Below are 17,997 nucleotides of genomic sequence, written 5' to 3'. Positions count from 1 at the left end.
TCTATTGTATATCCTTAGCACCTCATTAACATACACTAAAGAAATGAAAGTCTCCTTAGAAGTACTAAAGTAGGGACTGTAAAGGAGCGCCTGCCTTCGGAAACACGTTGGAGAACCTGTAAAGTCGTCGACAAATCAGAAATGAAATCATTTCTTAAGCAGTTTTAATCAGTTTTCGCTCTTTAACAGCAGTAATCATCAAGGTTTGTGCTTATTATGAAGCACTGGGAGCGGTCTCCAAATGATGACATAAAAACAAGTATTTAAGCTCATTTTTATGGTATTGTACGATAAGATAACACTTTGAAAAGAAATATGATTTATTGTTAAATTACTTTGGTTTTTGACTTAGAAAGTTCTTCTCTAGACTCAAAGAAAGTTGGTCCTTTAGACTGTTTTAGTGACTCGCCCCTACTTGGTAAACTATTTTATAAAAGACATGATGATGATGCACCTTATAATAGTTTAGTGTCTGTTGACTAAGCTTGAAATGTAATCGCTCTCCCCTCAGCCCATCAAATGGATGTAAAGTGTTTGTTTGGGGGGAGTTGTGATCACATGTGCGTTACGCACACTAAACAGGATGAAATCAAAGTTTGTGCCACACGTTATAAACAATAAATACACTAAAGTCCTCCATGGAATCTGCTACCATCACATTAATCACATGTTAAAACAGTCCATTTTAAATAGTAGTTACAGACGTTTTATTTGAATGTACATTTATGGCTCCATCCAATTAATATGTTTAACGTTCATATTAATACATTACAAAAGTTAAGAACTATGTGCTTTTTAAGTCCCATTAAAAGTGAAAGTATGAGATCGTTGTTCATTATTTAAATCAACAAGTATTTAAAGGAGCACATTTTGCAAAGTTTTTTTTGTTTCCCACGTTTTAATCTGTGATCATTTTTAAATCACAGCAAAAAAATTACATGTTCTGCAGAAAACTCAAGTTTTCTCACGCTTATCACTAGAATGCAGTTTTATTTGCAAATAGGGTTAAGAACTCAAATATTTACCATAAACCTTTACATTTCTCACAAACAATTCCACAAAATTCCTTTAAATGACAAGAATTGGTTAAAAAATAAATAAGTAGTGAAGATTCTGCAGGAAACGATGATGCTGTAATATCTGTGACTCACTTCAGATCAAACTGGTCCATATTTGGTCCCTGAACCTAAATGAGTTTGACAACCATGGCTGTTTAAATACTAAGAATGGTGGACACGTTTACGGTCCTTTTATTATACCAAACAGTGTTGTCTTTAAAAATAAAAGTAAAAAAAAAAACGTGACACAAATGTTGATTTCTATACTTAGCAGTAAAATGTGGGTTACCTTTATTATTTAAAGTCTTCACACTCCTATTAACACTAACTTTACTGTGTGAAGCCTTTCAGAATAAAAGTAAAGTGTAAAAAGGCCTCATACGTAACTAAGAAAAATGTCCATTAATGTTTCCATTGATTACTTCACACTACTGAAGGTCATATGTTCACTTGTTCTGATCAATAACTGACAGTAAATCAGAGGTTTGAAATGTGTGAGAATGATTGTAAAGGAAAGGCAGCACAGGTGCATGATGGGAATCAACCTCATTGTCTCTGTCCCCCCCCCCCCCCCCCACGTCGCTCAGAAAGGACTGAATGCTGTAATGTGTGGAGCTCAGATCTCCTTCAGTTTCAAATTAATTGTATTTCCCATTTCAGAATTTAGTGCCTTTTTTGGAGAGTAGACTGTTCTGTAATTAAGATGTAGTATATAAACATTTTTTGTACAGTTTCTTTGTTCATTTTTTTTTTTAAATTTGTGTTTATTTTTAGTATATATAAATATATATAAAATGTTCCAAGAGAATAAAGCTATATCAATGACATCTCTGTGTTCAGCTTTAATATTTACCACCAAGTACAACATACACAGATTTATCAGAAAACATGTTTAATTCAAAATTCCCAAAATATAAATGATTTATTGCAGTAGATTTTCAAATAAATAAGCATTCAAGTCTTAAAAGTGATTAATCTATAAAACACCTTGAACCACATAAAACAATAAAATAAGCTTTAAAAACAAGGAACAATCAGCTGTTTCTTTCACATACTCTTTAGTAGGATTATATTTTAACATCGTTTTACATTCCTCGTGTTCTAAAGCAATGGTTCTCAACCTTTTCAGCACACACACACATGAACATTCAAGAATTTAAAATGTAGGAACAATTAGTTTAAACTGGCAAATAATGGGCACAAAAAATCATGGATGTGGTGAAATTGTCTAAAAAATAAGCATGAAATCTGGTGAAAAGAGGTTAAAAGTGACAATAATGGCTCAACATAAGTAGGAGGAGTCCTGATCCAATATCGACATCGGTCCGATATCAGCCTGAAAACAAATATCGAATAACTGATTCAAATTTCTGATTAATTTTTTTTAATTCAATTGTAGAATAGTGTAGATATTATGTTGATGGTTAAAATGTGTGAAACCAAGTAGTTCATAATAAATGGGTCAGTTTTTCTCATCCTATTATTAACTATTGTTCTCTGTTTAAAAAAAAAAAAAAGTATGGATGATTCATGCTGGTATCGGATCAATATCGGTATCGGCCGATTGGTATCATATCAGAAAAGAAAAAGTTGTATCAGGACATCCCTAAACATGTGTGACAGATGAAAAAGTGGTGGAAATGGAAGATACCATTGAAATGTGAGAAAATAGGTTAAAATATGGTGTAGTTGCAGAAAAAGGATAAAAATCAGTAACTATGGGTTTAAATTGTTAAAAAAATATATTCTTAGTTTCTTGAAGGGATCTGGGGACCAGGTGTCTCATGTCCCCAAATGGGGTTTTGACCCCAATGTTGAGAACCCCTGCTCTAAAAAGAGTCGAGGAATTTAATAATTCTCTATAACTGACAGTAATGTTAGCATTAGTTTAGCTAATGATGCTAGCTGTGTACTGATAACTGACAGTAATGTTATCATTAGTTTAGCTAATGATGCTAGCTGTGTACTAATAACTGACAGTAATGTTAGCATTAGTTAAGCTAATGATGCTAGCTGTGTACTGATAACTGACAGTAATGTTAGCATTAGTTTAGCTAATGATGCTAGCTGTGTACTTATAACTGACAGTAATGTTATCATTAGTTTAGCTAATGATGCTAGCTGTGTACTGATAACTGACAGTAATGTTATCATTAGTTTAGCTAATGATGCTAGCTGTGTACTGATAACTGACAGTAATGTTAGCATTAGTTAAGCTAATGATGCTAGCTGTGTACTGATAACTGACAGTAATGTTAGCATTAGTTTAGCTAATGATGCTAGCTGTGTACTGAAAACTGACAGTAATGTTAGCATTAGTTTAGCTAATGATGCTAGCTGTGTACTGATAACTGACAGTAATGTTAGCAATAGTTTAGCTAATGATGCTAGCTGTGTACTGCTAACTGACAGTAATGTTAGCATTAGTTTAGCTAATGAGGCTAGCTGTGTACTGATAACTGACAGTAATGTTAGCATTAGTTTAGCTAATGATGCTAGCTGTGTACTGATAACTGACAGTAATGTTAGCATTAGTTAAGCTAATGATCCTAGCTGTGTACTGATAACTGACAGTAATGTTAGCATTAGTTTAGCTAATGATGCTAGCTGTGTACTGATAACTGACAGTAATGTTAGCATTAGTTTAGCTAATGATGCTAGCTGTGTACTGATAACTGACAGTATTGTTAGCATTAGTTTAGCTAATGATGCTAGCTGTGTACTGATAACTGACAGTGATGTTAGCATTAGTTTAGCTAATGATGCTAGCTGTGTACTGATAACTGACAGTGATGTTAGCATTAGTTTAGCTAATGATGCTAGCTGTGTACTGATAACTGACAGTAATGTTAGCATTAATTTAGCTAATGATGCTAGCTGTGTACTGATAACTGACAGTAATGTTAGCATTAGTTTAGCTAATGATGCTAGCTGTGTACTGATAACTGACAGTGATGTTAGCATTAGTTTAGCTAATGATGCTAGCTGTGTACTGATAACTGACACTAATGTTAGCATTAGTTTAGCTAATGATGCTAGCTGTGTACTGATAACTGACAGTAATGTTAGCATTAGTTTAGCTAATGATGCTAGCTGTGTACTGATAACTGACAGTAATGTTAGCATTAGTTTAGCTAATGATGCTAGCTGTGTACTGATACGTACGCATGTTTGTTGGGCATAAACTTAACCACAATATGCAAAGTTACATCTTCGTTTACCAGCTAAAAAATACCTACATTATGTGACTTCCTGTTTAGATTCATGGCAGAATAAAAGTGGCATTTTACTTGTTTTTTTTTTGTTTTTTTTTACAACAGTAAAAAGCTGACAGGAAACAGTGAAAGGCTTCTTTGGTGAGAAGAGTTTGTTTTAAGGCACAAAACCACAACAGTTGAGTGAGAAAAAAAGTCTTTGGTTCCGTTAAAAATCTTCTATAAAAGTGAACAATCGTAGACATTATTCAGTGCACTGACGGTAAAAACATCACGTTTGTGACTAATTACAAACATTAGATCAAACCTTCTGGATCATCGCGGTCCTTCCACGGTCTCACTCTAAGTATTCTATGACTTGCTGTTCTCTCGGCCGCGGCCAGCGGTGGCCCCGCCCTCACATTTAGCCAGTGCGGTGAGGGCTGCCAGGTTTGGGTTGGACCCAGAAAGGTTGGCACTGCTACGTTTGTGTTGCTGCTGCTGCCGCCGCCGTTTGGCGCCACCGCGGGTCACCCTGTCGGGCCTCACCAGGACCCCGTACCCTGGGTTGCAGTGGAAGTAGTGCCTCCCCCCCACTGAGCCGTCGTTCTTTCCTGTAGAAACACCGACAAGTGTCAGAAACCAAACAGACCCATGAAGATACTCGTGTTCAGTGGACCCACCTGCAGGAACCTCCAGCTCCACCCCCACCCACGTACCCTTTGCAAAGTCCGTAGGTCCAACGTATCTCACCGTACCGCACTTGTTGGTTCCCACGGTAACAAATTCTCCTTCTTTCAACCAATCGGGGAGCACCGCTGAAGCAGCCGCGTCTCCGTCCTCATTGTCTGAGATGATCTCCAGAGTCTCCATCGGTACCGACAGATCCAGGTTTTTCTCCTCCTCGCCAAGAATCTTCTGGAAAGACCTGAGGTCGGAGGACTTAACCTTCTGGATCTTGAAAGGATTTGGTTCTGAGGTGTTGGACTTAGAGAGAGAATCATCTGTAGACGTGTTAATGGAGGAACGTTGGTCGTCATCAGCAGAGGATGAAGGTGAGGTCGTGCTTGTGTTTGGGTCGGACTGATCCAAAACCAACGCTTCTTTAGATGAACCTTGAACATTGAACATTTCAGCAGATGTTTGGTTTTCAGAGTCCACACTGAGAGCTTCATTTAGGTCTGGAACAGAATCTTTAGAGGTCAGAACCTCTGATGGATGATGAGAATCTACTGGAGGATCCACAGCTTCAGACTTTGTTTGGATCACATTTGTTTCTGGATCTTTTAGTTCTTCCTCAAATGGAAGTCTGGTCGTACCTGGAGTGACGGACACGTTCTGGATCTGCTCCAGATCCGACACGTCCTGGATCTTCTCTGGATCTTCGGAATGGTTGCGTACCATCTGCTCTTGAAGGAGACTTTCCTCTTCTGGAGGTGATGGTGTGTCCTGTTGCTTTAATGAGTCTGGTCCAGTCTGGTCACTGGGCCAGTCCATCTGTGAGTCCTGGTGAGGATCTTCTTCCTCTTTGAACTGGACCAACTGGGAATCATTAGTCAGCAGAACTTGCTCGCTCTTCTTCGGAGCCACTGAGCTGTGGGAAAGGGGCGTGTCCAGAGGTTCCCATTTGGTGTTTTCCTGTGTGGTGTCTGGTATATATGATGTCACTTCCTCTTCATCTCCTCTGCTGGTACATGGGGGGAGGTCCCAGCTCAGAGTGTAGACATCAGACAGAGTGACTGTAGACGTGCTGGTTGAGATGTAACCACTGGAGGCCTCACTCAGAGGGCTGGGGGCGGAGTCTTCTATCTCAGGGATGATTGGAGGAGGAAGGGGAACGTGTTTGGGAACGTCTACAGGTTCTTCAGCCTAGAAAGAACCAGTCACATTTTTTATCAAAGCTTCTCAAACTTATTTCAGTCTTTCATAAAATCACTGAGACCAGATTTAATGAAGGGTTCTGTTCTAAAGGTCTTAGTCTAGAACCTGGGGTACCCCTAGGGTACCCCCAGGGGTAAGCAAATTGTCATAGGGGTATGTGAATGAAAATGAAAAATACACAACATTAAAAACTAGAATATAAATAGAGCAGTTAAATGTTAATGCTAATGCTAATGCTAGATGAATGCTAAAGCTAGGCTAAGACTAGGTTATTGCTATACTAATGCTAGGCTAATGCTAATGTTAGGCTATTGCTAATGCTAGATGAATGCTAAAGCTAGGCTAAGGCTAGGTTATTGCTAAATTAATGCTAGGCTAATGCTATTGCTAGGTTATAGGTATTGCGCTAATGATATTGCTTTGCTAATGCTAGATAATGCAGTGTGACGTGTGCCAGCACCAATATTCTAGTTATTATTACTCCACAGGATCGTAACATTCACTGTATATGACATTACATTGTGTTTCTAAGTGTGCAGGAGTAGGGGGCACATGGGGCACATGGGGCACATGGGGTACATGGGGCACATGGGGTACATGGGGCACATGGGGTCAGGTTAAAGCTCTGAATGGGAACGGGACTGTGAAAAGGTTGAGACCCACTGCTTTAGAACACTCATGAATCTGTGATCTACGTCAATTAGAGGGTCAGATTAAATGTTATCGTATTTCTTAATTTATACAGTTGTTCATATTAATTAATTTCATGTTCCTATTTTACTAGCCACGATTAACTTTTAACTCACTGTAAACGATGGTGTGTGTGTGTGTGTGTGTGTGTGTGTGTGTGTGACTCACTGACAGCTGTAGCTGTTTATTCAAACCTTCATCCAAACTGGCCGACTGAACCACGATACGAGGTAAACTCTGAAACCACAAATAAAATATTTGTTCTGACATTTTTGCGAATTGTTTAATTGTTTTTAGTGTTTATTTAATATTCATACAGTAAATATTTAGTTTGATCTGATCAATACTTTACAGATATGGATAATATAGTGAGGGGGGTGTGTCCTTATTATTCTTCCATGTTTATCTTCCAATATGTCTGTAACTCCATCACATATAAAGGTAAATATAGTAATAAGCTCCTCCCACTCTCTCAGAATATAGAAATAGATCTGCTAGACATCCTATCTGGTGGACATGTCAGCTCCTCTAAATAGTCACAGTCAGTGTGTGTTTGGGTCTGGAACATGTTCAGTAAACTACTTAGCATATGTCTCAGCTCCCTGTAATGTGATCAGCTGGAGGCGGAGCTTCTTCGCGGTAAAGTCAGACTTTCTCTAAAATCATTTTTCTGACTAAAAGCATTTTAATGACAAAAACTACATAAATAACAATATTCACAATTCAATAATTAATTAAAATGCTTTTTTTTTTTCATTTAGCCCTGTGTCATGTTTTTAAGGCCTTACATGAATCACTTAAAATGCCTTTTTTCTGAAATATGTTGCCAACAAAAGATGTTTTTTGGTTTATTTTAACTGCTACTGATTGGTTCGATGAGTCTAGACCTGCTAATAAAAGCTTCCTGATTCAGATTCATGCATGTTTGCACTGACGGGAACCAACCCCATTAACACAACTCTATCATTTTATTTATATTTCAGTCTGATTCATTCTTTTCTCATTTACTCTAATATTTATTCTTATTGGGACGTTTTAACAAACGCTGGAATCTATAGTTTTGATCCAATCTTCATCATCTGTTTCCATGGTAACGGGAGGAACTTGCTCAGATGTTGATGAGTGAGGCTTTATGAAGAAGTGAAATATAAATTAAACACAGAGAAAGGGAGGGAGGGAGGGAGGGTACCTGCTTGGTAACAGCCGTGTGGTCTCTGTGATTATTTTCATGTGTGACAGAAGTGTTAGTGTTGATCAGCCACGGCACGGCCTGACCTGGGGAGGGAGGGGGGGGGGGGGGGGGGGGGGGGGAGAGAGAGAGAGAGAGAGAGAGAAGGTCACAGAAGGTAAGCGTCTGAGATGCGTTCAGGTTAACCCTCCTTTTATCATTGCTGTCAATTTGACCCCATTCAATGTTTATCATTTAGATTATTTTTATTTTTTGCTTCATATTTCATGACTTTCCTTAATTTGATGCATACAATTATTATGATGCAATTTTTTCAATGTGCTGAACATATAAAAGCATGCATGGCAGCTTTTGGAACAGCTCTTTCACAGTGAAAGTGACGTAGAAGAGAATGTGTCTGAGACGGATGACTATGTTGAGGAGGAACCTCATTTTCTCATCTCATCTGATGAGAATGAGAGTCTGTCTGTGTGTAACTCTACAATATATACATATATAAGATTTACTAACTGTAAAACTGACCGTTTGACCTGACGGCGGCACTGCAGTAAAGGTCAAAGGTCATCATCACCACAACCAATAGGGTTCATCCTCTTTATTACTTATTAATGTTAATCTGAGAAGATTTGGAGTAAATGACAATGACAATGATCGATGTGTCCAGATGGTGGCGCTAGAGAACAGCTCAAAGTTTCATTATTTATGGATTCAACAAATAAACAAAATGTCTGACACTAAAACTTGGTCAACGATAAAGAAAATCATTTTCTGGAGGCAAATATCACTGGGGTCAGATTGACATCAAGGGTAAAATGTGTTTGTGATATTTGAGGATAATAGGAGGTTAAAACATTGAGTAGAGAACATTAGATTTAACAGAGAAACAGTGAGAAAGTGAAGTTGTTTATAAAGTTAATAAACTTTATTTAGTTTATTGCCTGTTTGAAGGTTAGAGCTGAATAATGAGGCTGGGAGGGTTCGTCTGGATGGAGCTGATGATGTAGAGAGGTCCTGATGGCTGTCCCAGCCCTACACACACACACGCACACACACACACACACAACAATCATGACTCAGCATTTAGAACAATGACCAATCTGAGCTTTAACACAGGAAATGACAGATTTTATTTTGTATTTTTCTGTCATTCTGTGTATGTTTGTTGTTGTTTTGCATTTTTTGTGTGTTTTTCAATCATTTTGTACGTTTACTTTAGAGGTGTATAAAAATAGACCGAGGGCTGCATGTGACCACCAGTTACCAATGTCTACATGTAGTGAATGATAAAGTTAATGAGGGTTAGTGGGTGAATCTCACCTTAAAGTCATTGAGTTTGTGAGTGGATGAGGTCAGATCCAGAGCGCTGGCTGACAGCTGCTCACAGGAGGGTTGGTTAGTGGTTAGTGACACACGTTAACACAGTAAACACAGCACTAGCTGGTTATGGTTGAGATATAAAAACCTAAACTAGTTCATCACTGTTATTTAACACTCCTACTCATGTAATACCAGGTTTACCCACAAGGAGGTGCAAAGAGTCCAAATGATGAAGAAGAGTTTAAACAAAGTTTGATCAGTCATGAACAAAGGGGTGTTCCTGTTCCAGAAAGGAGGGTCAACAAACTCTGGGTATCTGATTCCATTACAGCTGGTATGAAGTGGGTCAATCAACCCTGAGTATGTAAACCTTGGGTTATTTACATGCACGAGCGCCACAAAAAACCATCAATGGAGCAAAGATAACATGAACTACCATGGCAACCACCTGGAGTAGAGTGATTTATTCACCGTGATGGTGAAATAATCTGATGTTTATAGATTAATAAGAGTTGGTTCTAAAGGTGTTCACACAGAACGACACTTCAGAAACTATAGTCGCTTAAGTCGCACGTGATAAGTCGCGCTTCTTTGTCGCTTTATCACTTTATCACTCCAGTGACGTAACAACCGGGGAATAATATGAATAGTGTGTGTGGAGGCGGGGCATCATCGCTGGGAGGGCTGATCACTGTACGTTTACAGCTCTTACAGTGTATAGTAGACAGTATATACTATAGTATGTAGTAGACAGTATATACTATAGTATGTAGTAGACAGTATATACTCATTAGTACATTCGTGTAGACAGATGTGAGGTGACACACAGTGGGATCAGTGAACATAATAACAACAATAATAATAATAATAATAGATAGTTTGATGCTCACCAGTTCAACGTTATTAGAGCTCAGGCATCGTCTGGTTGTTTTTCCTTTAACTGCCAGCTGCTCCCTCACAGCCACCTCCTACACACACACACACACACACACACACACACACACACTTTAATCCCAGGAATAGTGTGTGTGTGTGTATGTGTGTCACACAGACCTGTCTCAGTCTATCCAGAGTCAGGATGTGTTCCACAGCTAGAACACTTCGTAGGTATTTCTCTATGACGGCCTCACTATCAGCTGACTGCTCGTCCTCAGCGCTAGCAGCTAGCCGTGCTAGCATCTCCCTGTCCTCTGGACCCTGGATGTCCTACACCCAACACATTAGAATATTAATATTATATTATTAAAGCAGATTTAATCTACAAGCGTCAGTGAAACTAAAGTTACTTTACACCAGGTTTGGGTTCATCATAAAATTAATTCAACTTTATTTATAAAGAGCAAATTATAGGGATGTAACGATTCACTCAACTCACGATATGCTTCGATTCACAATACTGGGTTCAAGATACGATTCTCTCACGAGTTATTTCACAAAATGGGACTGTAGACAAATGATGACTGAAAAATATTCCTTTATTTTTTTCGGGAAAAAATTAGAAAATAATGTATTATTTTCCTTTTATTTTTCATTGTCAAAAGAATCCCTTGATAAACTATTCAAAACAATGCAATTTAACTAAATAGAAATCTTGAAATAAATATAGGAATAATACAAATGAAGAAGAAGCCTATTAATTTAAATTCTGGTTCTATTGTAAACAATGCAAAACTGCATAATAGTTCTTTTTCTTTTTAAAAGTGCAACTGAAAATGTATTTTGTGTCTTAACAATTGGACTTTTAAAGAAAAAACAGTCATTTTACTGTATTTAGGTCAGATATTTGTTTGGACCAGCAGAGGGCGCTGGTAACCCAGTGGTCGGTTGGCATGCAGCTAATGTAGCAGTGAAGAAGAGATGCTATGCTAGCAGACAGAGCTAATAGAAAAACGTGACTTTTACAGATATTCACGTAATATTACAGATATTCTTTCAGTGCTAAAGGGGTAAGGAATCATTTATGAACATGTTTAAGAGTAGAAGGCGGCCAGAAAGAAAGTATTAGCAGAATCTGACAGAAACAATAATAATACCAATAATGTCATTGATTAGGAACAAGGTAACCAATAGATGAAAAACTAATTAGATGTAGATAATATTTATTAGTGTATTTTACAGCTGATTTAAGACATGAGTCAAACTGACCTGTTAGCATTAGGGATGCTAACAGAACGCTAACACAAGAGGAAGGCTACGTTTCATAAGGGTATTTGTTAAAGGCTCAGTAATTGTGATTAATTGTAATTGAACTTTAAAATTGGAGAACATAATTGTAATTGGCCTTCAGGGGGAAAATGAGGTCAGTACTCACTCCAGGAATGTTGGAAACGATCTCAAACGTGACTCCACAGCCAGGGATGGAACTACGCTGAGATATCCTCTTTAGTAGACTCTGTGCAAAGCCCTGACACACGCCCGCACACACACACATCAGAATCATCCAGCTCACGCCACTCGCTCCGTGCGCGTGCACACACCTGTTTCCCAGAGACATTGACGCAGATGCGTTTCCTGAGGACCAGCTGCATGTGGGCGGGGTGGCTCAGCTGGACCACGGTTCGGACCGTCAGGTACACTCTGTGGTCACCTGACGCAGCGCGGCTCAGCTGGGGACAGTCATGGACCGTAGAGTCCCAGGAGGCCTCCACCTTCACCTGGACCACGTTTGAAAACCACCTCATTACACACGGACTAGAAAATGATATCATATATAGGAGTTTCCTTCTTAAAATAACAAGAAATAAATGAAAAACTGCTGTTCATTATATATTTTATTATATACATGTAAAATGATTTCTAGAAATAAATATGTAACATGACCTTTTCCTATTTCTCAGAAACTTTAGGATTTCATGTAAAGTTTCAGTGATTGTTATGATCTTAAAACACCTGATTTTGCAGCAGTTTTTTCTAAATCCTTAAAAGTTGTGACGAAAGCTACATTTTTTTATAATAAGGCTATTATTATTTTCTATTACTTCACATAGACTGGTCAATTTAAAAAAAAAAAAAAAACCTGATTGTTTTTTAATTATTTCATATAAATACAGAAAACAGCAGATTCACAACAATTTACCAAGATATGGATGATTAATATCTAGGGCTGTGTATTGCCTGGCTGGCGATACGATCCGTATCCTGATACATTGGTCACAATACGATATATCCTGATATTAAAGTATAAGGCGATTTTTTTTTTTATATATGACTTAAGAAACAACTAATCTGTAAATGTCTACACCTTTATAAGAACATTATGTATGAAATATCATTTATTGGCATATTTTACACTCAAAACATTAGCTTTAACATGCCATGTGCCAACAAGTTCAAATAAAAAATAACACAATCTGTCTGTGGCTTTTAAACCAACATGACTTTAGTGTAACATAACTGAGACATATGTCTAGAACAATACATAAATACAATAAGTTAGAACTATTGTTTTAGATTTTATTGAAAAACACAAGCTGGTCAAAATGTCCAGCTTTCAGCACTTCTTTGTGCAGTTATAATGTCTCCTACAGTAGAAAATACTTTCCTTGTTAAATAAAGGTTAAAAAAGAAAAAAAATATACATTATCTTTAACAAAAAACAATCGATATGGATGCATTTTGAATCGATCCGAGAATTGTGCGATGTAATATCGAGATATATGGCCGAATCAATTTTTTTCAACACTCCTATTTATACAAGTGTAAAAGTCTAGTGTAGAGAATATTACACAGAATATTAGTGTTTGTGGAAGTTTTTAACGCGAACATATATACATATAATCACACAATAAATGCTACTTTAAGAATCTCATCAATAAAGGAATATTCGTGAGTTTTGCTACATATACTGTTGTCACGTGTTCTGATTTGTAAATGTGTAGAAATGCCACCAGGGGGCACAAAAATCACCAATAATGGTTTTAAACTGTACCTGTAGTGAATTTGACTCCAGCAAAGATGATATATGATTGTAGAGGTTTGGTTATGTTCTATACTTTAAAAGATACATTAACAATAACTGTTCTTCTGTGTATTTATTGGTTTTAAGAACATTTTAGTATTATTTTCACACTGTAAACGTGTTTTATGTACTGCTGTCATTTATAAAAGAGATGATGAATCTCAATATGGTTCTAAATAAAAGCTAATAGAAAATAAAGGCTTATATTGTACACTACACATTATTACATCACACTACCATATATACACTGTATTATTATATCACACAGTATTAGTGTGAACACTCCTCACCTCTGAGTCATGGTGCTTCACAATATGGAGGTCAAAGAAGTCGTCATAGTCCTCTCCACTGAGGGGAGCATCTAGACCTCCAGCCAGAGGAGCCGACAGACACGACTGGAAGTCATCAGCTGTGGAAAGATGAAGGAAACAAAGTGAAGAACAGAACAAGATGGAAAACCCTCAACAACTAGAACTCACCACTGAGATCCAGGAAGATCACAGGGATGTGAGTCTCCATCCCAGGGACAGGAACCCTGTAGAAACACACAGAGAACATCTATCAGACACAATGATCCTCATCTATGTTCACCAATAGATTTAGAAGAAGAGTTTCAGATGAACGTGAACAGGTACCTCTCCACTGGTGCTCCAGGGATTCCACTTCCTGCTGACGGCACCAACACAGCGTTACGTTCTTCAGTCAACGTCAGACGACACTCCAACAGCTGGGATTCACACTCTAGATCCTCCTCAGACTTATCTATGCACACAGGTCTATATCAGGTCTGACCTTCAAAAGAAAAGCTACAAATAGATTTTAAAGCTGTTCATGATTTAACTCCAACTTATTCTTCTTTTTATGTTGTTATGTAATAAACGTATCATTAGGATGATATAAACTTACAGTTTGTCTTTCATTTCATTTTGTTCACTTTTCTTTAAAATTATCCTCCTGTTTTTACACGTTTGTCCTAAAATCTTCTAAATGTCCTTTTTAGTAAATCTATGTCTAACAAACACATTATTATTCACCATATTTAATTTTATTAACTTTTAAAAATAGGAATATTTTACAGTTTTAGAGCCTGTGTTCCTCCATGTTTAAATCATGTGATTGATGATGTCACACGGCTCCACTGCCTGTAAACATCCCATTGTTTTCTATTGGAGTGAAACATTCAGCCTGATTTATAGATAATTTAGTAGATTTATAGATCATTTAACAGATTTATAGATCATTTAGTAGATTTACAGATCATTTAGTAGATTTATAGATCATTTAATAGATTTACAGATCATTTAATAGATTTACAGATCATTTAATAGATTTACAGATCATTTAATAGATTTACAGATCATTTAGTAGATTTACAGATCATTTAGTAGATTTATAGATCATTTTATAGATTTACAGATCATTTAGTAGATTTACAGATCATTTAATAGATTTACAGATCATTTAGTAGATTTATAGATCATTTTATAGATTTACAGATCATTTAGTAGATTTATAGATCATTTAGTAGATTTATAGATCATTTAATAGATTTACAGATCATTTAATAGATTTATAGATCATTTAATAGATTTATAGATCATTTAGTAGATTTACAGATCATTTAGTAGATTTATAGATCATTTAGTAGATTTATAGATCATTTTATAGATATATAGATCATTTAGTAGATTTATAGATCATTTAATAGATTGACAGATCATTTAGTAGATTTATAGATCATTTAGTAGATTTATAGATCATTTTATAGATATATAGATCATTTAATAGATTTATAGATCATTTAATAGATTTACAGATCATTTAATAGATTGACAGATCATTTAGTTATCACTATGATAACTTTTGCTGCTTTTGGTTGATCTAAAAAAAAAAAACAAGAAAAGTTAAAGATGTCAATGTAAACCACTTATTTACAGGAAGGAGATTTAAAGATGGCGGAACACAGGCTCTAAAACTTTAAACTAGTTCCATTTTTAAAAGTTTTTATAAGTTTTAGGTCAAACTTATAAAAAAAGTGGAGGATCCTTTAATGATGAGCAGAAAATAACACGTTTACTTTGATTTGTCATATTTCACCTCATTGTTCATTCCCAGTGATGCTGACTCAGCAACTAATGCTGAGCTGAGTCAGCGTTACAGCACTAATGTGACCATAGCTGCTGTTTACGTTTGTTTCCACGTTAGACATGTTGATGGTTTCTGTACCTGCTTTAGAGACAATCTTCTGCAGCTGCTGGTCCAGATACTCCTGCCTCTGGGTGAGCGTGAGCAGCCATTGTTCTCTCATCCTATCCAGGTCCACCTCCTGCACACACACACACACACACACACACACACTCAGACCATGTGACGTGACAGTAGATCCCTCTCCTCGTACCTGGTAGCTGTCCATGTCCTCACTACTCTGAGGCTGGTTCCTGGAGGTCTGCAGCTGTTGGACCTTCACGTCCCCGATGGACACAGACAGGATGGAGGCTACGATCAGCGGCATCGTCCCTGAGTCTGGAACTGACTGGACGAATACCTGGACCCTATGGGACTGACCCTGGAGGACACACAGTGTGTGTGTGTGTGTGTGTACCAGGGTTGGGATTAATTATAAGCGCATAAATTTTGGCATAATTTTAATTTTAATTGTAATTTTTCACATCTGTTGCTGTTGTAATGGTAATTAAATTGTAATTGCGTTTAGATAATTGACATTGTAATTGCCATGAAAATTATCAATTATAATTTAACACAAAACTGTTGAACCATGTTACAGTTCTACACATATGAAACATATTTTAATAATTATTAAATTCATATCAAGCTTTCACACATTTTATCATTTAATAATAAATAAGTCTAGGGGTACAGTGACACAAAAAAGGCTCAGACGCCCACACCATAAATATTAAAACCAATATTTTCATTGATTATGAAGCCAAATAAGGTAATCAATAGATAGAAAATAAATTAATGATAGATATTAGTTTTTAGTGTATTTTTTACAGATTATTTAGGAACCATTAGCATTAGAGATGCTAACAGGAAGCTAACACAAGAGGAAGGTTAACTTTTATTTCAGGCTCAGTAATTGTGATCAACTTTGAGGATAAAAAAATAATCGTGATTTAACTATAATTGGAAAAAATGCTGGTCATTGTAATCGTAATTGAATTGTAATTGAATATGGGTAATTGAAAAACTTAATTGTGACTCAACCCTGGTCAATTACATTTTTCAAATACAATTACGTCTTAAATTTTTCATGTTACAATTACAATTCAATTATGATTAAGGTTCCTGAATTACAATCATTGTTTTCCCTCTAAAAAGTCAATTACAATTACATTCTCAATTACTAAAGTTAAATTAGAATTTTACTCAGTTGATGATTGTATGTGCTTGTGTTTGAATATGTTGATTTAGCATCATCACATTTACATTTTAGTGAATTTATTATAATATCTGATGTAAAAACCCAACAAGGGACAAGAGTTGGAATTTAGAGATAGCTATAAATTATTTGTACTAAATATCAATTACATTTACAGTATTGTTAGTCTTTGTATCTATTTAAATAAATGATATGATATTCTAACTGTAACTAGTAACCGTTACTGTATGGGTGAAGATTCACTAACAGAAGTGGGAAAAGTGGATACGAAACATATTTTAATAATTATTAACTACATGTGTAAGACAAAGAACTGTTTTGCATTTAATGAAATTGTAATTGACAATTTTAACAGAATTTCCATGGTAATTACAAAGTCAATGATCTGAAGTCAATTACAATGCAATTACGATTACAATAGCAACAGAATTTTAAAAATTACAATAATGATTAAAATTACGCCACAATTGTAATTAATTATCAATAATGCAATTACAATTATAATTGAGTCCACCCCTGGTGTCCAACCCCTGGTGCTGGTCCTACTGTACCTGTCTGAGCTGGAACACGCCTCCTGTTCTCACGTCTTTAGCAGGAACTACTTCTACAGCCGTGAATTCTCCTGCTTCATTCAGTTCCATCACCTGCACCCACAGCTCCAGACGCCGCGTCACCTCACTCCACCTACACATTTATTTATCATCTGAATAATATCCACTGTTATCCAGCAACGTTTATTATAGTCATCTTAAAGATAGACACACTGGTTTTAATCATTAATAAAATAGGTTCAAAGTGACCAAAAATGGTGGAAAAGGAGGTGAAATGGGATTTTAAAAACCACAGAAATTGGTTAAAATTTGTAAATTTTACAATTTCAAAACAGAAAGAAAAAGTGGTAAAAAGGGTTCAAAGTGTCAATATTGGAACAATTAGTTTAAACTGTAAATAATGAACATGACAAATGGTGAATGTGGTTAAAATAATCATGAAAAGAGGTTAAAAGTGACAATAATGGGTCAACATGTGACATTAGGTGTAAAAGTGGTAGAAAGGGTTTATTAGTGATGAACATGTCTGGAAAGTGGAAAAAATGACATTTAAATGGTTGAGAACCTGGGACTTCACATCCTATAATGCAATGCACAAAACTTTATACTGACAATGTCAATGAGTGTTTATGTTCATGAGATCAAAACAATTTTAACCTTAACTATGAAGCCTACACTATGTATTTATCTGATAAAATAATAGTCCTAATATTAGGAAATAATCTCCTCTTCTGTTAGTGATGGTAAGAGTTGGAC

General features: G+C 36.3%; 1 protein-coding gene across 1 annotated transcript in view; it reads right to left on the bottom strand.

Moving 5' to 3' along the window:
- Positions 1-4,311: 4,311 nt before the first annotated feature.
- The window catches only part of LOC114457447 (kinesin-like protein KIF13B), a 37,137-nt gene continuing 23,451 nt past the window's right edge, over positions 4,312-17,997 (bottom strand). The window contains 16 exon segments of the mRNA XM_028439252.1: positions 4,312-4,866; positions 4,936-6,121; positions 6,992-7,060; positions 8,013-8,098; positions 8,951-9,041; positions 9,330-9,386; positions 10,220-10,297; positions 10,383-10,535; positions 11,641-11,733; positions 11,807-11,983; positions 13,578-13,696; positions 13,767-13,822; positions 13,923-14,049; positions 15,514-15,613; positions 15,686-15,853; positions 17,242-17,374. Of these exon segments, the coding sequence (XP_028295053.1) occupies positions 4,625-4,866; positions 4,936-6,121; positions 6,992-7,060; positions 8,013-8,098; positions 8,951-9,041; positions 9,330-9,386; positions 10,220-10,297; positions 10,383-10,535; positions 11,641-11,733; positions 11,807-11,983; positions 13,578-13,696; positions 13,767-13,822; positions 13,923-14,049; positions 15,514-15,613; positions 15,686-15,853; positions 17,242-17,374 (2,935 nt within the window). The 3' untranslated portion in view covers positions 4,312-4,624.

The sequence above is a fragment of the Gouania willdenowi genome, chromosome 24, assembly GCF_900634775.1.
Source record: "Gouania willdenowi chromosome 24, fGouWil2.1, whole genome shotgun sequence".
Classification (NCBI taxonomy): Eukaryota; Metazoa; Chordata; class Actinopteri; order Blenniiformes; family Gobiesocidae; genus Gouania; species Gouania willdenowi.
This window is presented reverse-complemented; position numbering and strand designations above follow the sequence as displayed.